At 33.0% G+C, this 25,455-nt stretch overlaps 2 protein-coding genes and 1 non-coding gene across 7 annotated transcripts in view; 2 read left to right on the top strand and 1 right to left on the bottom strand.

Moving 5' to 3' along the window:
• The window catches only part of LOC143250969 (uncharacterized), a 40,692-nt gene extending 20,257 nt beyond the window's left edge, over positions 1-20,435 (top strand). Inside the window, exons 1-7 of one of the 3 annotated variants that reach the window (XM_076502224.1) lie at positions 13,132-13,286; positions 14,093-14,168; positions 14,462-14,497; positions 14,934-14,975; positions 15,804-15,824; positions 17,860-17,922; positions 19,729-20,435. In XM_076502224.1, the coding sequence (XP_076358339.1) occupies positions 13,285-13,286; positions 14,093-14,168; positions 14,462-14,497; positions 14,934-14,975; positions 15,804-15,824; positions 17,860-17,922; positions 19,729-19,803 (315 nt within the window). In that variant the 5' untranslated portion in view covers positions 13,132-13,284 and the 3' untranslated portion in view covers positions 19,804-20,435. Of the gene's footprint in view, positions 1-13,131; positions 13,287-14,092; positions 14,169-14,461; positions 14,498-14,933; positions 14,976-15,803; positions 15,825-17,859; positions 17,923-19,728 lie in introns of those variants that run through there. The other 2 variants (XM_076502222.1, XM_076502223.1) reach the window with 2 other exon arrangements.
• On the top strand, positions 9,018-9,090 carry TRNAR-ACG (transfer RNA arginine (anticodon ACG)). The gene has a single exon. It is a non-coding gene; the product is annotated as a tRNA-Arg (tRNA).
• A 2,028-nt stretch (positions 20,436-22,463) lies between the features above and the next one.
• The window catches only part of LOC143250968 (differentially expressed in FDCP 8 homolog), a 28,915-nt gene continuing 25,923 nt past the window's right edge, over positions 22,464-25,455 (bottom strand). For all 3 annotated transcript variants that reach the window (XM_076502219.1, XM_076502220.1, XM_076502221.1), the window contains one exon: positions 22,464-25,216. In XM_076502219.1, the coding sequence (XP_076358334.1) occupies positions 25,135-25,216 (82 nt within the window). In that variant the 3' untranslated portion in view covers positions 22,464-25,134. The remainder of the gene's footprint in view (positions 25,217-25,455) is intronic.

The following is a 25,455-nucleotide window of genomic DNA, read 5'->3' as shown; positions in this document are numbered from 1 at the left end:
TTAATCTTAGTAACAATCCACGAAAGGGGACGAAGAGGAACTACAAAGCTCCTGAACACCCCAGTTGGAGAGAGAACTCTTCTGATTTCTCTCTCTCTAAACTGAACCCCTACCACGTTAGTTTAGTTTAGTTAGAGGGAAGGCAGCTAGTCGTCACCACCCACCGCAAACCCTTGGGCTACTATTTTACCAACGAATAATTGGATTGGTCGTCACGGCTGGGAGGACGAGCATGTTTGGGGTGACGAGGATTCGAACCCGGGACCCTCGGATTGCGAGTCAAACGCCTTTACACACTTGGTTATGCAGAACTCGGACACAATTATTCCTAATTTTTAATTTCACCTCTAAAGATTACAAAATGCTGAACGGTGTATCCCCAGCTCTGTGTGGGTCCTATTTATCAGATATATCTTATACATTCAACGATCGCTATTTTTCGCTTTTTATTTTTTTCATTATAATTATGTATACAAACACATATGTTTGTTATTTTACTGAAAGCATGGGATGTTTCTTCCACTCTTATTGTTATTTCTGCCAACTACAAATATCCGTGTTAATGTACCATATTACCTTTAATATCGAGTAGTTTGAAGACGTTGGGCAGGCTATGTTATACAGCACATGATCTTAGTTGTTCACTAGATTTAATTAACAATAGAGAATGGTGTAACTTCGCCATTACAGCTAAATTACAGGACCGTATTTGGTGGAGTGTAGAAAGATGATTTGAACGTTGTCTTTGCACTTCGTCAACTTTGAACTAGCGTCACATGAACGTCATGAGCCATTACAATGCATCTTCTCCATTTTGTGAAGTGACATCTTTTGTTGTTTAAAGGCTAGAGTCGTCCACACGAAGAAATAAAAATCAAGCATCACAGAATACAGTTGCTTGATATATTTTACGAATGTGAAAATTAACTGGTCTTTCTGACTGATAATTAAATAATTCATCAATTTATTTGTAATTTTATTTATCGATCTGTCTTTATGTTACGACTATTTGTTAATTTAACTAGGTTTGTTTTTTAATTTTGGGCAAAGATACACGAGGGCTGTCTGTGCTCGTTGTCCTTAGTTTAGCAGTGTAAGACTAAACATAGTCATCACCAACCGCTGCCAACTCTCGAGCTACACTTTAACCAACGAATAGTAGAATTGACCGTAACATTATAGCGCCCCCTCGGCTGAAAGGGCAGTGATGTTTGGAACGACGGGGATACGAATCCGTGACCCTCATATTACGAGTCGAGGGCCCCAACCACCTTGTCATGCTGGGCTTTGGACAAGACATATCTATAAACTTGGGAAACGGAGCTCTGCGCGAAACCCAACAAACAAATAAAATTTTATAATTTTTGTAATGCGAGTAGTAGTATATCATTCGGGTAATATACATATTTATATATATATATATATATTGTAAGACTTTGTTATGGGTTTAAAATAGATTTGAGTTGTTTTTTCTTCTCTCTGACATTTTAAACGAGATCAACCTCTTATCCCACTTTTCTAGTTCCAAGTACAATCTTTGTTGGACAATAAAGCACATCCATGTGATTGGAATTAACTCCAACACCAAGTTTTATTTTGGGAAGTGGTTATAGCGCTCGACTCGCAATCCGAGTGCCACTGGTTTTAATTCCTTTCACCGAACAAGCTTACCCTTTCAGACGTGGGGGCGTTCTAACGTGACAATCAATCGCATTATTCCTTTGTAAAAGAGTAGCCCAAGAGTTGGCAGTAGGTAGTGTTGACTAGCTGTCTTTTCCTTCATTCACAACATTTCAGCCATAAGGTCGTTATAATTTAAGCGTCTACCTCACTGTTTATTGATAAAAAGAGTAGCCCAAGAGTTTATGGTGGGTGATGCTGACTAGTTCTTGTGTACGTTATAAGTGTAAAAGTCAAATAAACTCCACTATTCGATTAAAGTAACCCAAGAGCTTGCAGTGACAACTACTGTCCAATTGTGATTAGCGGAGATGGCTCACAAGCAGATTTGTGTAATATTGAACAAACAAAAGCAGTAAAAATCAACTGATGGTATTCGATAAGATTAATGCCCTACCAGAGAATAGGCCTAGCAACGCACACCTCATTGATAATTCAGCGCTTTAACCAATACCGCAACTAACCTTAGCCTCCTCTTGAAAGATTTTATCTTGTTATATGGCGACAACCATTTACTGCCATCTATCGACATTTCTAGACAACACTATAAGCAAAATTCACCAAAAAAAAAAAAAGTGAAAAGATACTCAAATGCACCGAGATCGTCCGAGAAGGCTCTTTCACAAAAAAAAAAAACACAGTATGTGGTTTTTAGATATCAGTGTCGTTGATTTGATATTAATTTTTAAAGAGTTCAAAACGAACAATTTCAACTTTAGAGTCAAAAGTTTCTGTTTCCAAATTATGTTCTAAATAAGCCATGTTACAAAATCGTCTGTCCACAGTTTATTCAATGCAATTGGATACGTTCAACATTACAAGACTTGTGTAGACTGAATTCATAAATTTACCCTGTACCATTTTATACAAATGGTATTTCTAACTATGGCTTTTAAACACAAAATACATTCAATTAAGAAATTCGACCATATTTTCACCGTTGATTATTGGTTTACATGTTATACAGAGCATCAAGACCCCTTTAAAATTTTTTTTGTATATTTACACAGCTCCCTCTATCGTACGACAATACGTCATTAATTTAGTCACATTAGCTATTGATAATTACTTTAGTTGCTGTATAAGTGACAGTTGTATCTTTGTTTTCGAGTTATTATTAGTTTTATTGAGCTTCCTAATTTTTAAAGGATAATTTTGTTTTATTTCGTTTTCTTTCTTTGCTTGTAACAGAAGATGTAATATTATTTATTACTCCCTATGTATGTTTTTTAAAATTGTCGAAGTTTCGTGTAGGTAAGTGTTGGTAAAGACACTGCAGAGTATGCTTACCATGTTGTTTTCTTTGTATCTAATTAAAAACACTTTAGGTGTGAAAAAATAAAGTGTGGTCAGAAAAGATTCAATATCCGACTTAAATGAAAGAAATAAAAAATGGCTGCCAAACTGGTAGATACATTAATAAGAATGTTTACAAAACATATTTAGGCCCGGCATGACCAAGCGTGTTAAGGCGTGCGACTCGTAACCTGAGGGTCACGGGTTCGCATCCCCATCGTGCCAAACATGCTTGCCCTTTCAGCCGTGGGGCGTTATAATGTGACGGTCAATCCCACTATTCGCTTGTAAAAGAGTAGCCCAAGAGTTGGCGGTGGGTGGTGATGAGTAGCAGCCTTCCCTCTAGTCTTACACTTAAATTAGGGATGGCTAGCGCAGATAGTCCTCGAGTAGCTTTGCGCGAAATTCAAAACAAACAAACAAGTGCGTTAAGGTGTTGGACTCGTAATCCGAGGGTCGCGGGCTCGAATCTCGGCACACCAAACATCCCTTTCAGCCATGGGGGCGTATAATGTGATAGTCAATCCCACTATTCGTTAGTAAAAGAGTAGCTCAAGAGTTGGCGGTGGGTGGTAATGACTAGCTGCCTTCCATCTAGTCTTACACTTAAATTAGGGACGGCTAGCACAGATAGTCCTGGAGAAGCTTTGTGCGAAATTTAAAAAAAACAAAGCAAACAGAAAATATTCATTCAGTACTTAGCCAACTCACGTTCTTTTTTTGTTCACCTTGGGACACGATGGTTGGTAAAACAGAATGCATGGCCTGACTAACTAATGAATGAATATTTACTGTAAAATCATTATAAGTGTTATAAGTGTAACTACTAATTTGGTCGCGAATTATGCGTTCATTATTCGTTCCTTTAAGTTGCACACTTAATCCCTTTTCTGGCCGAACCGCTTTATAACACAAAGGTATTTTTAATTAGATATCATATCTTTTTTTTTAATCCATACCAACAAACCACAATAAGTAAGGATACTTATAAGTAGGTAATGCACTCGATAGTAACCCAATTTAAATTTTGGGTCACAGCCCTATTATTCTGAACAAGTCTATACATTATATATGTAAAAATGGCTGGTTAGTGTTGAGAACATTTTTTATGTAGAGAAGCGAACAACGTTTCGACCTTCTTAGGTCATCGTCAGGTTCACAACCCAAACCTGCCGTTTTTACACATATATTTTATCTCTACAGGTGGGTTTTCTCGTCATCACTGAAAACTATACTTTACACAACCAACCGGGTTCTTTAAAACATATGGTGGTAGTTTTTTCTCTTAAAACAGTGTTAATAGCTTCCTTTATGTTAACGCCATGAAATTTAGATGAACAGTTTTCTGTCATCACCCCCATGCAATCGGTACAGTCGTATCAATCATCATTATTTATGTTAATTAAGCTAATATCACGAGACGCGAAACGTTTTAGATGGGAATAACTTCATGAAGTTTAGTAAATTTGTGCTGAAAAGTTAGCAATACATAATCAATCATAACAGTCCACGTGTATGATTCATTCTTTTGCAAACTTGAGCTAGAAGAAACTGCTAATCTACTTTGCTTCACCCAACCAATACTTATGTATCTGCACGTCCTATCACCTTATAGTTTTGCTGTTCTAAATTAGCCGTTCTTAATCCCAGTGATAAAAAGAAAACCAAAACGGTTCACTTTTATGTGAAGCGGTAGTCAAAACGTTAGACTGATAGCTCATTTTGCGATTTTGTGTACTTTCGTTAAATTTGAGCGGTTTTTATTGAATAACTTTGCACACGTGGCTTATAATTACACCAAATGAGACTCCTATTTGTAGGTTGTAAAGATCTATCAGTCCACGAAAATTCGAAAAAAAATCCATAAGTGTTAAGTTTCCTTATTTTGGGAGAGAATAAAATAAAACGTTGTTGTTGTTGTTTTGAATTAAGCACAAAGCTACACAATGGGCTATCTGTGCTCTGCCTACCACGAGTATCGAAACCCGGTTTTTTGCGTTGTAAGTCCGCAGACATACCGCTTAGCCACTAGGGGGACAAAATAAAAAGAAACAAAAAATTCAATATAAATTTAAGATATTTCTTAGATTTGTTTATTGAATTTCGCGCAAAGATATTCGAGGGCTATCTGCGCTAGTCGTCCCTAATTTAGCAGTGCAAGACTACAAAAAAAGACAGCTAGTCATCACCACCCACCGCCAACTCTTTTACAAACGAATAGTGAGCTTAACCGTCACATTATAACGCCCCCACGGCTGAAAGGGCGAGCACGTTTGGCGCGACGGGGATGCGAACCCGCGACTCTCAGAGTAGGAGTCAAACGCCTTAATCCACCTGGCTATGTCGGGCGAGTTCTCGTGTATTTCTTAATTGATTGACTTGAAATCTGGTATATGAAGTAAGAGACCAGTGGATCACATCTGCAGAAAATATGTAATACTTTTGGTTATCACGGTACGAGACATTGAATGTAGAAAATCGCTAAATTATCACTTCTGTTTTGTTTTTTGGTCGAAAAACACTTATCGGATGTTGATAATTATAAAAGAAACATCTGGCGCCACATAGTGGAGAGAAAGGCAGTTCAGCATTGAAAAATGACGAAATTACGCGCGACATCACTTACGCACATAAACGAATCTGAGCAGTTTTGACCCGGTTCTGTGGTTTTCCACGACTAGTATAACACAGTTACTATAATTAACACCAAAAAGTGTTCTTTGTGAACTGTTTTTAGATAGTTAGTGATTAAACTTCATATTCATAAAACATGAAAACTGTGTTTTCTGCTCAACAAACTCGAAAAATAAACGCCGTTGAATATACGAATTATACTGTCTAATGTTATTCTTAAATCGAAATTTAATATACAAGAAATTTTGGCGCTTAAAGCAAGAGTACAATCAATTTCAACTTAAGTATAATTATTATGTACCTTAAATAATGTTGGACAGCTGTTATAATGCTCTATTGGTGACGGTAGTTGAACACATTAAAAAATGTATTATGGAGGTTTTTTTCTTGAACTCCAACTTTCTCTTAAAGTATTGTGTTTTTATTACGTTGTCAATATTATCTTCATAAAAACTACAGGTTATCTACTAAAGAGAAAAATGCTCATCACAAAGCATGGGATTTGCAACTCGTGTTAAAAGACCAGACTACGTAAAGATATTATAAACACAGCAAACTGTTTTGAAACTAGCAACATCGATGTTTTTACACATATACTCAAATTTTTTGTTTTATACACAACCCAACTATCGTTCGACAGAAATGTACTGATCAGTTATTCCAATCATAATTATCTGTCGTGTCGTAAAGTATCTTGAAAACTTATTAAAACCAAACGGTTGGATAAAAGAAGACATAGAGAAATGTATAAACGTTCGAACAATAAGTATTGAGATATATTATCAACCCATGTCATATCTGTTAACTACAGATTTTAGATTAGTGGGAAATAACAAAGAACAAAAATGAAATCAGATTCTGTGTTTTAATACCATCTCACTAACATAATGTTTGTTTGTTTGTTTGTTTTTAAATTTCGCGTAAAGCTACTCGAGGGCTCTCTACGTTAGCCGTCCCTGATTTAACAGTGTAAGACTAGAGGGAAGGCAGCTAGTCATCACCACCCACCGCCAACTCTTGGACTACTCTTTTACCAACTAATAGTGGGATTGATCGTCACATTATAACGTCCCCACTGTTGGAAGTACGAGCATGTTTGGTGTGACGGAGATTCGAACCCGTGACCCTCAAATTACGAGTCGAACGCCTTAACCAACCTGGACATGCCGGGCCACAGTAATATGATGTAATGTATTAATTAGTTTAACAAAAGTCTGTAGATGTATGTGTGTGTCCACTTATAGCTAATGAATTACTGAACTGATTATCATTAAATATGGAATGGATATTTTTTAGAACCACGGGAGTGGCCTGTTTCATGTTTAGTTTCTATAGGTGCAACCTCAAATAACTCAGCGGTAAATCTAAAGGCTTATACGATTTAAAATGGGTTTCAATACCTGTGAAGGACAGAGCACGAATAGCCCATTGAGAATCATAGGAATGAACGATCTAATTTGTTGGATTATTAGTAACACTAAACAGTCTCATATCAACAGCTCATCTAAAATGTCGTGATATGCATTCTTTGACCTGTCCATGGCCAGAGGGCTAATGGGTAAGTTTTGAAAATACTTATGTTTGCTACTAGATTTCTCGTGTACTTTGTGGGTTGTTCTTCAAAAGCAAAAACTTTAAACAAAGAGTGTTACTAGAGCCTAAACATTTTATAACCATTATTATATATTTAACCAGATATCAATATCGTATAAAGATTTTGTGTATTGCCCCAGGTGACTCGGCGGTAAGTCTGCTGGTCACACTGTAAAAAAATAGTTTCTATATTTCTGGTTGTTTCACCATAGATAATAATGTACGTTTTCGCTTAACAACAAACAAATTATCTTGGTTCTGATATTCAGTGGAAGACATTGCTATTTTTGTAACACTGCATATTCAAATTTCTTGGGAGAAAAAAAGCAAACCTCTTTCGTAGTTTTTCTGTACGATAAACCAGTGACGTCATTGATAAGAACAAAACATTTAGTGCAATTAATTTGCGTGTGTATAAAATCAGGTTTAATATTTCACTTACGATAACAACTGAATTTTGTTGGTTCATACTGTTGAAGCAGGACATCTGGTGTTAAATTAAGACATAAAAACATTCTGGAAAAATAAAATAATGGATAAATGAGACGTATCACAATTTACAACATGAACTCTCTATACAAAACGTTTTAAAAAAACTTTTTATTTTCAGTCACAAAGGCAGCACATATAAATTGTGATATATTATTGATAATCTATCGAAAATGCACACACCACTCGATGCCATTGCTTTTGCTGATAGAGATTAATCATGCAAAAATTGGCTTGCTATGTGTTATAAATGGCAGCGTACAATAAACACTTTTTTATCTGTTGCCTCTATGTCATCTATGTTTAAGTATAAATCTTCCACGAAAACGTTTCAGCTTCCAAAGATTACTCTTAACAACGGATAAGACATCGTTACAAACATTTAAGTAATGCAAAATTAAAAGCAACAAACAGATCGTTAGAAGAGCGAACACGTTTCGACCTTCTTCGGTCATCGTCAGGTTCACAAAACCTGAAACGTTGTTCGCTCTTCTATGTAAAATATTTTCTAATGCAAAATTCAACAAGTGGGTTTCTCGACATCACTGAAACAGACGAAACATTTAACTTGGGATAAACTTAGTTCATAAGCTTTCAGGTCTTCGCAGTAATACAGATTCGAGTACCAAGTATGTGCAAGAAATGATGTAGTGGTCTGTTATTGGTTGGTTTACAGACAATACACGGTGATAAGTTTATTGATAGGACGTTGCATTATAACGATATCTCATATTTTTGATAAACTGAAGAGAAAATCTTTAAGATCCATACCTGCTATTTCGATAGTATAAATAATCGCTTTAAGACATTTGATGTACAACTTACTGGTAAAAAAAAAAAATGTTGATATGAGAAACAAAAGTTTTTTGTTTTGTTTTTCACGTTTATGACTAATTCTCGCGTAATAACCATTTTCACTCGAAATCTTGGATTTAAACAATTAACTGGCTACCTATCCGGGAAAGCCTGAAGATTTTGAATACTTTGTAATGCTTAAAGATCAAGCAAAATCTCTTTCATATTCTATACTCACATATTTCAAAAGATAACCTTTAGTTAAAAAGGTTATTACGCGACCACTAGCTAATAGCGATAAATAAATATAGCGTCTTTTAACAGCCGACTTTACTAATAAAGCTGTCGTCGATTGCCTAACGTTTTAGTTCTGTGAAAATATATATAGTATTCCAAAAGATTCGTTGATATATTAGTAACTGTTTCAGCTTACGAACTTTATTAATACAGTCGATATTAAGAGTTTCTACAATATAAACTAATTAAAAGAAGCAAATTACTTTTTATTCTTTTACAACGTCCTCAGAAACGGGCCAGTGGCGCAACGGATAACGCGTCTGACTACGGATCAGAAGATTCCAGGTTCGAATCCTGGCTGGCTCGAGTAAAATTTACTTATTTTTAATTTGAAATAAAAAGAACTACTTGAACTAACTTCAATTCTTTCGTTATTTAGATACTAAATATTTTTTATTTATAAGTGCTGACTGTATTGGATGCGTAACAATCTCACTTTGTGTTTTGAAATTTGTATTAATTTGGAGAAAAAAAACATAGTTTATGTTTAAAGTTAAAAATTAAAGAGATGAACTGTTGCTTGTATTAAAAATAAAAGTGAAATAAATATTTCTGAAAACGTGTTGTATTTTTGGCACATAACATCCAGCAAAGTGAGAGCTTTATATTTTCGTTATACATTATGTATGTGCAGCTCATATTCCATAACAGTTGTTTTTCTTACTAGAGAATCTGTAAGTGTGTAGGTAATTCTGGAATTGTATGCGACGCAGTTTTCAACGAATGCTTTAATTTCGATATGTTTGTTTGTAGTGAACGCCCAAAATTCACAATGGGCTATCTGTGTTCTGCCCACCTGGATAACGAAAGTCGGTTTCTATCGTTGTAAGTTCGCAGATATGTCACTACATGCCTCTGGGGTATATTAACAAGACAGTCCACTCAGAAAACGGTTTCAGATGTATATGAAAATACGCCAATGATTAAAACTGTTACATGTGTAACATACGTCTACATATAAAATAAATCTGTATTATTCGATTTTAATAACAAGGCAAGAATAATTTTAAAAAGCAGAAATCTACAAAATTAGATTAACGTTTCTAACCGTTGCTTTGACTTCACAAAGACGAATGCAAACGAGATCAGTACAATATTTTACTGATTTTGGTTTCTTTTGAATTTCGCGCAAAGCTACACGAGGGCTATCTGCGCTATCCGTTCGTAATTTAGCAGTGTAAGACTAGAGGGGAGGCAACTGGTCATCACTATCCACCGCCAACTCTCAGACTACTCTTTTACCAACGAATAGTGGGATTGACCGTCACATTATAACGCCCCCACGGCTGAAAGGGCACGCATTCGAACCCGCAACCGTGGGATTATGAGCAGAGTGCCTTAACCAACTGCTCACCGGACCAAATTTACTCATTTTCAGTGCTTAAGTATGCTGAAGACAATAGATTCCTAAAATGAAAAACAGTTAGTAATACATACAACTAAGCTGTTTTTAGTTTCTTTGACTATAGTATAATATTAACAGTGCTTTTTGTTGCTTTGTAATAAAACAATCGTAGCTACAAAAAAAAAGGAAAAGAACCCATTTCTTAATAACCCGTTGTATGATCGTAGTAATAACAATGGGGCAAAATAACCCAAAAATATGTTTATATGTTTGTACCAGTATTTTTACCTAAACAGTCCCTTTTTCCTGTTATATATATTCATATACGCGAAATATATTTTAAAGTAGAAGTATTACCTTTTCACTCGTTATGTAACTACAGATGAAATACTTTTTTAATATATAAATGCCAGTTTTCAACTCATTTTAAAGCACTGTGTGGAAGCAACATTTCCACTAAACGTCGAGTTACGAATTGCTTAATTATCAATAGAAACGTGTGTTGTGATCACATGAGGATAATTAAAATAATGGAATGTAATGTCTCTGTTTATTCACGTAAATCGGAAACAAGTCAGTGATTTGTAAATTAAGATACTTGATACTCATTATAATACAACTAAAAAGGAATATTTTATGATTTCATCCATTTCCAAAAATAAAACATTATAATTTAGAAAAACAAACAACACATAATCAAACTCCCTCTGACACCTAAACTACCCTCCTTTAGAAGTTTTGTTCGTTTGGAGTTAAGCATAAGTTACATTGTAGGCTACTCAAACCACCACGGGTATTGAAAACCAGTTTATAATGTTATAAATCCGCTATCTGCTAAGATGACCGAAGATAATCGAACCCCTGATTTTAGTGTTGTAAATCTGTAGATTTACCGCTGTACCAGCGGGGAACAAATTTATTCTGATAAGTAAAAAATTCTTTGACTTTTTAGCAAACTATTTCATTAATTTTTTTAATTAATAACTTTAACTTTTACATTTACAGCTCATGCGTCATGTACTATAAGTTGAATAAACTAATTCTTGGAAAATTCTTTATGAAGTACTAAAGTGGTAATTTGCTAATAGAACCTTGACTTTAAGTGATCACATGAATATATCACCTCTTATAATTAATCCCGGACGAATCTCCAATTTATTATGTTACTTAAGTTACGTATTATGATTTCAAATAACCGGAAATTTGAATTTAGAAGTTAATTAAATGTTAGTATGTATCAAGTGTATGATATTTGCCAACAAGATTGATATACGCGATTTTATTTCTCAACACAAATATATTTTAATAAACGAGGAACAATGAAATTAATATCCTCGAAGAAATAATAAAGTTCGAAGCAATTCACTGAAGCTGAACAGTTTGTAATGTTCGAAATCTATAAACGTTTCTGATGAAATTCTGTAGTTTTCCGATTAATAAACTTTAATCACAATTATAGCTTCCGAGGCTTATAGTATACTGACTGTAGCTAATCAACAATATTTTCTGTCTCTTGGTGCGTTGATTTATATAGCTTAAGGCGAGATTCTCGAATATTCAACAATGTTCGAAAACACGCTAGCGTTTTAGTAAAACAGATATTGTTGATTCTTGCTCTCAAGAATCTTATACAAATTTAGAGAACAGGCAAGACTTGCGCAATACGCATCCAATAATATGCATCACGAGCATCAAACAGAAACAAACGTAGGTATTCATATAAACGTGTAACGCTAAATCCGTTACAAATAATCCATATACATATTTTATACCAACTTTGTTAGTCAAAGCAAACGAGTAAACACCATGTTTTAAATTCCTGTGAAACGAAATAATTGATTTATTCTATTTTTTTTGTTTACTGATTGCTTTGATTAAACTTTATATTAACCTTTCAGAGTCATTCTCTAATTTGTTTCAAAAACTAAGCTTTTCGTGTTAAACATCTGAAGATAAAGCTATGATACAATAACATTTCTTTAGAATAAATCAATGTATACCTTCAACTTTCTCGTAAAATGCTTCATTCCATTAACTGTTTGTTAATAGAGTGCGCCCACAAATGAAACAGCGGCAAATTAACAGACTTGTGTATTTTTTTTATTATTTTGCTTTCTTGCACTTTCCATTGAAAAAAACAAACAAACATTTTCAATTAAAAATTAATTCAATGCCAGTTTAAGTATTTAAGTGTTTAATTGTTTTCGTTACAAAAATAAAATAAAAAAAATTTCCAGATTCATATCCAGGATTTGGAAGGATATTTCTTCAGTTTATTGTAAGTGTACTGTACATTAAAAAAAGAAAAAAAGGAAGACACAATTATTACAAAGACATACTGCTAACAACATTCTTGGACGCCAACATTTTACCCTGAATTCTTTGTATTTTCGTAATTTGTACGCTTACACTTAATCCCCAATAGGTCAACGCTAAGATTTGATGTTCAATTTCCCCCACTGAACACAGCAGTTAGTCTCGTAACAGGTTTTCACTATACCACCTAAACATTTACATTTAATCTGTATATATATATAGAAACACACACATTTGTGTTAATAAGGAAAACCAGTCAATATTTTTCTTAATTTTTTTATTAAAGTATTAAAATAACGTGTAATTTTATTTCCTTCACTTGGACTAATTACTAACGGAAATGACCCAAATCTCAACATTCCTAACTCTCTTAGTTATTTTATCTTTCATTTCCTTTAAATTTCAACATGATTATTTACAAAACCTTACAAAAGTTACCTTCCTGTTCAGCTTAATTTCATCATCGGAAATAACAGAAGAATTCGTGTGCAGTACTGTAAGGTAACAAGCTGTTATAAAACAGCACTTTGCGATTATACTGTTACGAAATATTATTTTTGATAATACGTGTAGGTTGATTACAAACACAAACACACGGACGAATATATATATTATTTTTTTTGTTAGTCATATCCTTCATTAATAACAATAAATCAACTTTATAATCTATCAAGATACTGTTACTAGGACACATGATGTGATTTTAGGAAAATTCATTGGAGTTTCATATATAAATATAAGGGTGATTTCAAATCCCTAATAGCACTTATTGACTACAGGAGTGTATCAAGTGTCGTATTTATACGGAATACCTGTCCAACAAATAAGTTTCAATAGCCATGTAAGTCTTCATTTGACTAAATATTTTAAGCAATCAAATTATTAAAATAACATTTCTTCTAAAGATAAAAGTAAGAAAATATATTTAAAAAGTTAGGATTTGAATTACGTTCTATTAATCTAACAAGCAATTGCACTCATAAATAAGACCATTTTAACCTTCGTAATGTAACAAAAGGTAGCCTAATCTCAATGTTCAAACTTTTAAGACGTTTTAACGTATTTTAATTATTTTAAAAGCAGACGCTGTAAAAACATGATTTGTCATGATGAAATCATAGTTTCGTCATTTGATTTTCCAACGTCAAAGAACCGCTTATGTTAAAGTTATCTTTGTGTTGATCGTTTGTTATTAAGTACAAAACTACAAAATGTTCTACATCAACGAATTTTAACATTATGAGACTTCATACTTGCCGTTGAGCCACTAAGGAGACCGTCCACGTAGAAGTTGAAACTGTAGATTATTCTGATAATTTAAAATAAAATAAAGAAAAACTCAGTTTCGTGTTTAGTGTACTGGCTAATCATTTACTTCAAAACGATAAGAGAAAGCACAAAAAAGTTATAATTAATGTTTTAAACGTTTGGAAATGTTCAACATTAAGAACATTTTCTTACGGGTGTAATAAAATGATTTCTTTTTCTGTCACTTGTGCCATCTACCAGTTTAATTATACATATATGTGATAAACTTGCCGCTTCATATTTTTACAAAGAAATTCCTTCATTATTTTACAAGTTTAAATGTCAAAAATACAATGCATAGCTTGAATTTTTAATTTTTTTTCTATGTTTTATAATTAGGATGAAGCGATACGTATTTTTCCTAGCCTTAGGTCTGTGCATCTGTATCGGGCAGTCTTTTCTTTTCCCAAAATACGTAAGTTTATGTTATCATTAATATTTAAGAAGTAATTATGAAACAAAAAAATCATATATCGATATAAGTAGAAACTACCATACAGACAAAATATAATTTAATCAGACATTAATTTTACTGTAGTATATGGATAGTAAAGAAATTAACAAACTACTTGGGATGCTTATAATCTTGTTACTGTACCTAAATTGATAAATAGTTTAACACGTAATTAATAATTTGACCACAACTCTAAACAAACATCTCTGTGTTTAAATAACAGAGCATTTATCAACATATTTTTATTTATACAGGCGGTACAACTTTGTTTCATTCCTTCGCAAAATCAGGTAAGAGAACAGAACCTTTATAAAAGAAAAATAAAAAAACTACTTATATTGGATTCTTAAGAAGTTAATTTTGCCTAAAGGTTTAAGAAACTTATGTTTGAAAGTATTGCTGTATGTCAGTAATATAAATGTTACTTTTTCGCTTATGTTATGCTAATATTTGAATTTAAATTTAATTAAACCAGACCTATGTTTTAAACTTTTTTTTTTACTGTAAACTGTTGCGTTTGAAAATCAAGGGTAGAGTTTCTAAGGTAACCCACATCACCCATCAACTGCGTTTTTGTTGTTGTTTTTGACTTAGACTTATTTTAAAATGTCTTAACATCATAATTATTATCAAGGTAGTTTGATTATTTAATTCATGTTAGTCACTAATGTTATAATGGCAATGAATAAGATAAAGATATGCCGTTTTTCCTTTTGATAACTACAGGGTCAGTGCGTTCTGTGCAATGCCAAAACCTTTGGTGATACGGTAAGCTTTCCGTTTCCGCATTTATTCTTTGTACGTGTGAATGTATGAAAAAGCAGATAGTGGTTTGAATTCAAATAACCGCATTGATAAAATATAAAATATTTTAATAATGCATTAATAAAACATAACATTGTATAATAAATTATCAACATCATTGTGGCATGTGCTTATGTAATCTTTTTACAACAGTTTAACGATTTCAAACTCCATTAACTTTTAGGTCGTACATTTTTTATTCAAATATTTTAGCACGAGAGGAAAAGCAATTATTTTTTTATTGTCGTTTATATACATTTCTTATCACTACAAAAAAAATCGGCATTTCATAATTAAAGGCCCGCCATGACCATGTGGTTAAAGTACTCGACTCGTAATCTGAGGGTCGCGGGTTCGAATCCCCGTCACACCAAACATGCTTGCCCTTTCAGTCGTAGGGGCGTTATAATGTAACGGTCAATCTCACTATTCGTTAGTAAAAGAGTAGCCCAAGAATTGGCGGTGGGTGGTGATGACTAGCTGCCTTCCTTCTAGTCTGCTAAATGAGGAATGAGTAGCGCAGATAGTTCTCGAGTAGCTTTGCGTGAAATTCAAAATAAACCAAACCATAATTAAAATCGTAATTTCCTTTCTAAATAAGCTTCTTGATTTAAATAGTTGTATATTAAAAGTTTACTGATCAAGGTAAAAACTTTCTTAAATGCGTGTAAATGATAGTTGCTAGTAAGTCAAAAAATACTGCTGGTAAGGTTCATAAAAAATGTAGCTAAACTCAGTACAAATATTTTCGTATTTACTCGTAATGAAGATATTTTTTTACATCTTTTCTAGGTCCTGGCATGTACAAGACAGGTGAGATTATAAACTTTAGCATTTTGACAGAAATGTTTAGTTTATTAAATATTGATAAATACTTCATTCAATTTGTTTACTTGAACATTGGTGACACCTTTTATCATACGTTTTCATCACCGCTTCACCATAAAATGTACAGCACTAAGTTCTAGGAAAAGTTATAATTTAAAGTAATGCGTTCTTGGGATTAAAATCTTATTTTGTATTTTCCTTTCTTTTTGCCCTCCAGTAATACAGCAGACTTACAATGTTAGAAACCGAGTTTCGATACCAGTGGTGGGCAGAGCATAGAGGGCCCATTGTGTAGCTTTGTGGTTAATTACAAATAAGGTTTTGCTTATTATTATTTCATTTCAGGACATTTATGTTATAGCCCAAAGATTAAACACGTTGTTTTTTCTTCATGGAAATGCTCTAAAAGGTACTTATGTCTCTGGAAATAAATTAATATCTCGGCAATGGTCGGTTTCGAGCGTAGCCCGTGTATCATTGAAACTTCTTTAATACTCAAAACAATTGATACCGCAGTTGTTTCCACCTTGGGGTCAGCGAATGTAGTAATAGTAGGGCTTGTGAGCTATTAGTAACATCAACCATCTTAGCTGCAGTTGTATGTCTTTTATTTAACAGTGAAACATGGGAAATCGACGTAATTATTAGTTAATAAAAACAGTTTGTTGGGTAGAGGGAATGTTTGAAAAACACGAGTCCATGGTAGAAAAATAATAACACTATGTAACAAATTTTTTACTTTTTCTTGTTCCTGGGCAGAAAGTGTTATTTCCCAATTACTTATGCCTAAAGTAAATGGAAAAGACCTATTTTTTTCTTAAAACTTTGTGACCTGGGAGCGTATAACGAAAACATGATGGAAGATTATATTTGGGGGCTGATACGTAAAAGTGATTTACATTACAGTCCCAAATCTCGAAAAACTACTCACTTCCAAACATTTTGTTCATTTTTGTGTAACTTTAATATAAGTACATGTAAATCTTGATTCATATGTTGTTATATTCAGACCTTATGTAAATAAAAATGTGTAGTTTTGTCCGTTTTTACAAAGAAAATAGGTTAATTTCTAAATTTCATTATCCAGGTCACAAAAGCAAAGTTTGAAGGGAATAATGGCCATTTTTTGTACTTTTACAATATAAGCAATTAAGACATAACACATACTATCCGGGAACAAAATGTGTGTTACATAGTGTTATAAAAGGGGTCCTTGGTGGTGAAAAGGTTGGGAACCGCAATGAAGAGAGAGAGATGGTTTAAAATTACCTCAAACAGTATAGTTTTATCTCAGAAAATTGTTCAAATTACTAGAAGAAATATTCGAGTCGTTGTAATCTTGGATAGGCACAGCACATACGAGTTTTTACACTAACAATATAATCTGGATGTGAAAAATCCCTCCAGTGGCACAGCGGAATGTATGCGGACTTGCAGTGTTAGAAATTGGTTTTCGATACCCCTGGTGGGCAGAACACAGATAGCTCTTGAGATAGGTTTGTGGTCAATTACAAACAACTATATTTCAAAAGAAATATATATATATATATATATATATAGTGACCAAAGTTGTAATTATTTTCAAATCAACATTTTTTTATTTGTTCACATTGTATGATGCATTGTTATATGTGACGAATAATCTGTTGACTATCTCTAGAACAGAGGCGTAGCTAGGGTTTTCAGCGCCCGGGGACAAAGTCAGTTTTCGCGCCCCTCGTGACAAAATGTGAGCCATAATTCCTAATTATGTAACATCAATTTGGCGCCTCCACCCCTGATGCTGTGCCCGGGGCAGATGTATCCCCTTGCCCCCCCCCCATAGCTACGCCACTGCTCTAGAAACAGTTTGAAAGCATTTCATAAATAAGTTTTATATTCTATTCTCAAAATAATTTCTATTATGACTATTATGACTTTTTGTAAGACAACTTTCTGGTAAACGTAACTTAACTTCGCAATTGTTTACGTGACTTTCTCGTACAAACGATTAATAAAATACGTTTTTTTTACGACTCAGTTTGGACTGGCACCGCCTCTGCTTCCTGATCAGACAACATGTTTCATCAATACCTGCAAAGCTGTAAGTACCTTTCATCTTCAGTTTATCCCTTGCAATTTAACACACATACATTAGGGGAAAAAATACTAAACATCGCAACTATATTTTATTATAATATTCACTAATAAATGAAATAAATCGTGAAGAATAAGATAGTCAAGATTTCATTCATAACAGCTCGTTATTAATTAAGATCCAATTACACGACTCCTATAAAACAGTGAGGTAATATGTAAAAATAAATGAACAAAATTACGAACAAGGATCTATTCAACGCAACTCTAGGTGTTTCCCATCGTGCTTGTTAAAAAGTGTTTTTACTAGGTATGTACTACAGAAAAGACCAAGCAATGTTCAGACTGGTAGTCAAAGGTAATAGCAAAGTGTTGTAGTTCACTACTTAGTGTGAATGTACAAGTAATTTTACCTTATTTTTAAATAAACAAAATACCAAAATAAAAAACACCTTTATTATTTTAGTGAAAGGAATTTGTTATTAAACCTCCATAATCATTCTTGCAAATAAATAACTGTTAATTCAATAACAAATTATTAAAATGTAATAAAGCTATTAAGCTATTAACACGTGGGAAAGTCTATGAAAGTAATGTACTATAAAGTACATTACTGGTTGATATTTAGATTTTTTAAATATTTATTACCTATAATTCTCTGAAAACATTTTAAATATCATTATAGACTTTTGTAGGTGCCCGCGTCGCGCCAAACATGCTCGCCCTACCTGCCGTGGGGGCGTTATAATGTAACGGTCAATCCCACTTTTCGTTGGTAAAAGAGTAGCCCAAGAGTTGGCGGTGGGTGGTGATGACTAGCTGCCTTCCGTCTAGTCTTACACTGCTAAATTAGGGACGGCTAGCACAGATAGCCCTCGAGTAGCGTCGTGCGAAATTCCAAAACAAACAAACAAAAACTTTTGTAGGTGCTTAAAATTTAATAACTAATTGTTTCCTAATAACATCGTATAGGGGCGCTATTACGGATAGAGAATACGGTATCAGGTTCTGTGCGTCGTTGTCTTGTTTTCCTGGTACTGCCTGTAGGAAATGCATTATTAGAAAGTATTCCTACGTTGTTCTGTAATAGACATCTTATAAAATATTACATTGTAACTAATTCAAATTTCTAATGGTGATGCGTCCTGAGAAAATATTAAATACGATGTCTGTTTTCGTCTACCAAGAGAGGGCACTAGTTTGCCTAAGATTCAAACAATATACAAACTACTATAAATTAGGATTGCCCACTACACTTCTAATGCAAATACACTAATTTAACAATAAACTTTATTTAATTAAATTAACATTTTGTACTAAATATGTTATCGCATGTGGTATGTGTGTTTATGAAAATAGCATGAGAGATACAAGTATAATGTATTTATTAGTTAACAATGTAAACATGTTAGTCAGTGTGCTAACACTAAATGGCATTAGTTTTTCGACTAGTTAACACAAACCCCAGGGCGGGGAGGGAATATAAACACTTTCCAAACACTAGAAGCCAATTTCAGATTCAGTTGTGTGAGACAGTTGATGGTATTCATAATGGAAGTATACGTGGAGTGCTTAGATAAATAATTTTCTCTTTAATTTGAAGATTAGCTTATCAAAAGTGCTTAAACTTTCCACACAAGTAAATAATATTAAATTTATATCATATTTTATTCTATTTGGATTGAATTAGAATCTCTTTACAAATGAATAATGCGTGGTTAAGTAAATCGAGTTCAGGCAGATTCCACAATCATTTCTCAAAGTTAAATAGTTATATATTTATATTTTTATATACTTGATTTTACTCCAACAGCAAATAACACATGCGTCAAGAGCAATCGTGCTGACTACAATTCCTATTACAACCAATGTGCTTAATGCTTTCTGACTTGGAGATCCAGAGAAGAAATAGAACGTCATCTATAATAACGAACCTCTCATCATAAAGATCGAAAGAATTCATTTATTTTACCAGGAATAAATATATGAATATACTAATTTATCCAGGATCACAGAGACGCATCAACATTGATTTTTCATGGATTAAAGGGGCAGATAGACGTTTATTACTTTACCCAAGTTCAATTGGACAGACGAATGTTAATTAATTTACCCAGGATCAAGTGAACAGATGGACGTTGATTACTTTACCTCGGATCAAGTGAACAGATGGACGTTGATTACTTTACCTCGGATCAAGTGAACAGATGGACGTTAATTACTTTACCCAGGATCAAGTGGACAGATGGACGTTGATTAATTTATTCAGGACCAAAACCACGCATCGATATTATTTTTCCAGGATCAAGTGGAAGAAACTAGACTGATTAATTTTCTTAGAATTAGAGCAATTTCTCACATACAAAAAAAGAAACAAAAAGAAGTGTTAAAACATGAGTTGAATGTTGTACCAATTTCAAAATCCACCACAAAACGATACTTCTATTTTGGTAACATTTCATATTTTAATGTTATTCAGTTTAAATGCCGAAATAAATTTCTCCATACGTATAACCGTTATTCGTTTTCACTGGACTTGTTCCTAAACCTGAAGGATGAAACAAAAATTATCATCACCTATTATGACTTCTGGTTTGTAATAATACTAAAGTTTAAATCCAATAAGAAAAGAGAAAGATTTTATAAACAACTCAGATTAGATTATTTATCTGCGGTAAGATTAGAGTTGCTTCGTTAGTTTGAAAAGTTTTTGTTGTTGTGAGAAGATTTTCAGTACCTTGTTTAGAAATTCTCTCATTTTCATGAAAACATAAATTATATCAAAAAAAATACATATCAATTATTACTATCAGAAAAACTTAAATCATTACATATTTAACAACAAAGTTCTTCTTTTCAATGTTTGGATAAAACCCACTACGACAGTTGTAACGAGTACATTAAAATTTTCAAAAACTCTCAAAACGTGCAGACAATTTGCACTAGAACCAGATAATTGTACAAATAAACCAAATTCTTTGTATGTAAGGATAAGTTTATGTTGTAGGTCTGGATACAACCCACACATAAAATGGTTATATAATTTAAACAACATGCCCTTATTTAAATACTCAAGGATATCATGAAGATATTTTGCTTAAACACCACAAAATACTGTTTTTCTAGCGTTTTTTATTAAGTACAATGTTAGAGAATTGATTATTTTGCTGTGGGCATCGAAACTAGTTTTTACTGAGTTACTAGAAATAATATAAAATGTATAAATAAACGATACTTCATCATCATAAAACTTGAAAAAAATGCAGGGAAATACACTTCATTCCAAATACTGAACTGTTAAGTGAAACTGCGCATACCAAATTCAAAACAGGGGAGGACTATGCAAATAAAAACAAAAAAATGTTTGTTCTTGAATTTCGCACAAAGCTACTCGAGGGCTAGTCGTCCCTAATTTAGCAGTGTAAGACTAGAGTAAGCTAGTCATCACCACCACCGCCAACTCTTTTACCTACGAACAGTGAGATTGACCGTAACATAATAACGCCCCCATGGCTGAAAAGGCATGTTTGGTGTGACGTCGCACACCCACCTGAAACAAAAATAGTTCTTGACATGTTAATTTAGGACACGTTAGACCATACAGATTTACAGGATATATTCTAACAGTTGTTTTCACAGCTACAGGCTCCACCATATGGTGGTCATAACCAAGGTACACCACTCTTTTCCTACAGTTTTCTATAACCCAACTAGCATACGCGAAGAAAAACTTTTCGAGTAGCGTCTAATCACACACACACACACACACACACACACACAACTTTCACGTGCTGCATCCAGTAACTATATTAGAATTTTATTGTATGAGATAGCACGAATACTAGTTTCTTTCTCCAGTTGTTTGAGGTATGCAACAGTTCAACGGATGGGCTGACCAAAAACCCTATCCTGAACCCACATTTCACTGACCTCGTTTATAATAATTAATATTTAATTATTATCTTCCATGAACAGCTTTTTGTCACCATTCTTTGTATTAATGGATTCTCACCTGTTACCTCTGGTTACAGTAGTTGGTATACGACTTGTTTCAGGTCTTTCTGGGTTCTTCCGATGCTTCTTTGTGTTTCCTTTAGATCACAGCCAAATTGAGCTATCTACCACACAGAATCAAACCTCGAGTTTTAACACTGTAAGTCCATTAACCTACCACTTTCCCACCAGGGTTCCTAATGCTCCAATGATCAGATTGTAAGAGTATTGTGCATCAGAAAGGGTCGTTACATAACCTTTAAAAAAAATCTGTTTTTGATGGCATTACACGACATACAAAATGATCCATCACAGCTTTATATTAAAAATTCTTGTTCATATAGCACACCCTATCTAAAGTACAAATAAATTAAAATGCAAAATAGTTGAAGGTCCTACAAGCACAAACAATAACTTGTCTTCAGTCTTTAAGAATTATGTTTGCAAGCATTCTGGTCAAACGCCAAGGACAAAAGCAAAATCCTTTAATTTTTTTTTTTTTTTTATATAGCAATTATACGTTTGTTTGCAAATAAAAACAAGAGAGACAAAATAGCAAGTTTAATAATATTTTAATATAACCACAGTTCAAATGTCGAAAAGTACTGTATAACAATGGAATAAATAGTGTCAGAATTTGTTCAAACTACTGGATTATATAATTTTTAAAGTTATAGAAATTATGATCATACAATATCCATAAAATTACTAAAATAAAATATCCTATGTACACTGAAAATTAATTGATCAATACATGTAAAAACAGGTTAGCACTTGTGCAAATTACTAGTCATACCTTGGAATTCCCAATGAAAACTGTTCTTTTGAGTGATGTCGAGAAACCCACTTGTTGAGAAATTTATATGCAAAAACGGCTCGTTTGGGTTGAGAAAATATTTTACATTTCTTTGTGAACCTGACGATGACCGAAAACGTTGTTTGCTCTTCTATGTAAAATATTTTCTCAACCCAAACGAGCCGTTTTTGCATATATATGTTCTTTTGAGTATGCCTTGTTCTGGCACAATTTCTCAATTAAACCATTAAGATGTCCGTTTCTTTTTTCAAACTTATGCTGTAATTTATCGGTTAACATCATTTAATTCAACTATTCAAATTAACCCTACAAAATAAACTTATAAATATCATTTTAAGAAATCTTTATTATACTGATAAAGAGTAAAATGTGTTCTTGGGTATTGATTAATGGAGATTCGAGTTGCACATTCTTGATGTCAGCACAAATATGTTTGTTTATTAACCTTAATGTATGTTGGGGAAATATTTACAATCAGAAATGCTTCACATAAAGAAATATTTAGTATCCAGGACTGTCTAAACCTTAACCATAAAAAAAATTAGAAACAAATTTCCGAGTAAAGGTCCACAATGATAAGCTAACACATTAAACATAGAATAAGCTTGTCTCATGTTATGCCTTCTCTGACAAAGTAATAATACAATAATACTTTCTGTAATGAATCTATAAATAAAATCGATTCAACATACTTAAATGGAAAATATGTTAATATATAAGAATGTACATAAGAAAGTAGGTGTAAATTATTATAATACATTTCAACCAGTTACAACCTTGTGTATGGAAGTAAACAATACTCCCCCGAGTTGTCATATTTTCATTAAGCTTAGCTATGTTCAGATAAAACCATAGAGATTTAGAAATCATCTTAATAACTTACTACATACACATTTGAAAAAAATTGCATTAAAAAAGATTTCTATAAATACGTAATGAGTTGTAGAGAGCAAAGCTTGTCAAGAAATCTATAATAAAAGTTAGAATATCAGAATAAACTGTATTACACAGAGTACAATTTTGAGATAAATTTTTGTATACATACCATCAGATGCAACTTAATTGCACAGGTATGCAACAAAAAGGGTCCAATATATACATTTTCAAAATACAAGACGACGACAGTATTTTCTATAAGACACATTGTATCAAAACCAGTATCTCGTCCTTAATAATTTTGCCAGAAACTAAGTTCATTCATAGCTTGGACAAAATTTAAACAAAATCTGCTTTGAAAACTATGATTCGATTTTAATGCAGTTTTGTTTAAACGTTAAATAATAATAAAAAAATCAACTGCTTATAAGCACCTTTCTCAGCATATTATATTTTGGAAAGCAACTTCAAGTTTCCACCCAGATCTTTCAGAGTACACATATATATTAAAAATCATAAATAAACCATAAAATTAATTAAAACACTACTTACTCAACAAATTACTGTTAATTTTGCTTCAATGGTTTTGAGGTTTTTGTACAAAAATGGTCTAGAATGAATACTCAATTAATTTGGAAAAAAATTCTCAAATTAGAACGAAATTGAAAACTTGTTCTTCATGAACTATTTACCATGAAACTTTGGCTAACACTTTCATGGATAATTATGTATATATTTGATCAATCTATCCAGTTCTATTCAACATATACAAACAACAACAATAAATTCACATAAAATATGCATAACTCCAATGATATTCTTCTTGACGATTAATCTCTATTTGTACCTATGATAAAGCTACTGAGGCTAATTGCTGCCATCCCCAGTTTCCAACTACTGATCAGAGAAAAGGCAGCCAAGCAGCAACATCTTACCATCCTCAATAATGGATTGAATTCCAGTCTTATAATGCACCCACTGCTTCGATTGTGGGGAATATTCTGGTGTATTAAACACATTTAAATCCAGCTCTGATAATGATGGCTCTACCATAGAGCCAGCTCATGTCCCTAGATATTAATAATGTGTGTGTGTATTACAAATAAAAGTACATTCCAATATCAAGTTTTTAACAGAAATTCTGACGAAGTGTGGATACCTTCAGTTTATATGCTAATAATAAAATATTCACCATTTCCACCAGCCTCCTACTACCACACTAAGAAGACATATGCTAAATCTGAAATTAATTCATATGACAGGTTCAACTTTAAAAAGTAGAACGACTCACATCTCATGTGAAGTTTATTATGAATGAGTTTGTATAGATTCTCAAAGAAAAAAACAAAAACTAAAGTTGCCAGATTTGGCCACAACTCACTTGGAGTCTCATTAGAAAACTTAATAATACTGTTCTGTGAAGAGTGAATTACAGAATTCTTTACATAAATCACCATTTACATGTCACAAACAGGATTGTTTCCACTGTCTCAATATAAGAGCACTTAATAACAAAGTTTTAAATTGAAGAAACTATACATTTTGTTCAAGAATATTCTGTCTTTCTCGTCTCTTGCACTTTGGGCAGAAGTTTTTCCTCTTCATGTAACAGTCCCTGGAAAAACAAAAGCTATTTTATGAATTGTGATTAAAAAAGGAGTAACTCATCAAACATGCACGGCCTCAGTTGGAAAACACAAACATTACAGAGAATTATATATTTTTGCAGAAAACAGACAACATAAGTAACGGAAACAAAATAATTCTTCATTTGCATGGAGAAACAAAAAACACTGTTTTCAAAGCCTAATGGTTCACATGTGGGATAAACAGATAATTACATTTAGGTACAGA

This window comes from Tachypleus tridentatus, chromosome 5, assembly GCF_004210375.1.
Source record: "Tachypleus tridentatus isolate NWPU-2018 chromosome 5, ASM421037v1, whole genome shotgun sequence".
Lineage (NCBI taxonomy): Eukaryota > Metazoa > Arthropoda > Merostomata > Xiphosura > Limulidae > Tachypleus > Tachypleus tridentatus.
The sequence above is the reverse complement of the archived record's forward strand: the minus strand, read 5'-3'. Positions and strand labels throughout refer to the sequence as shown.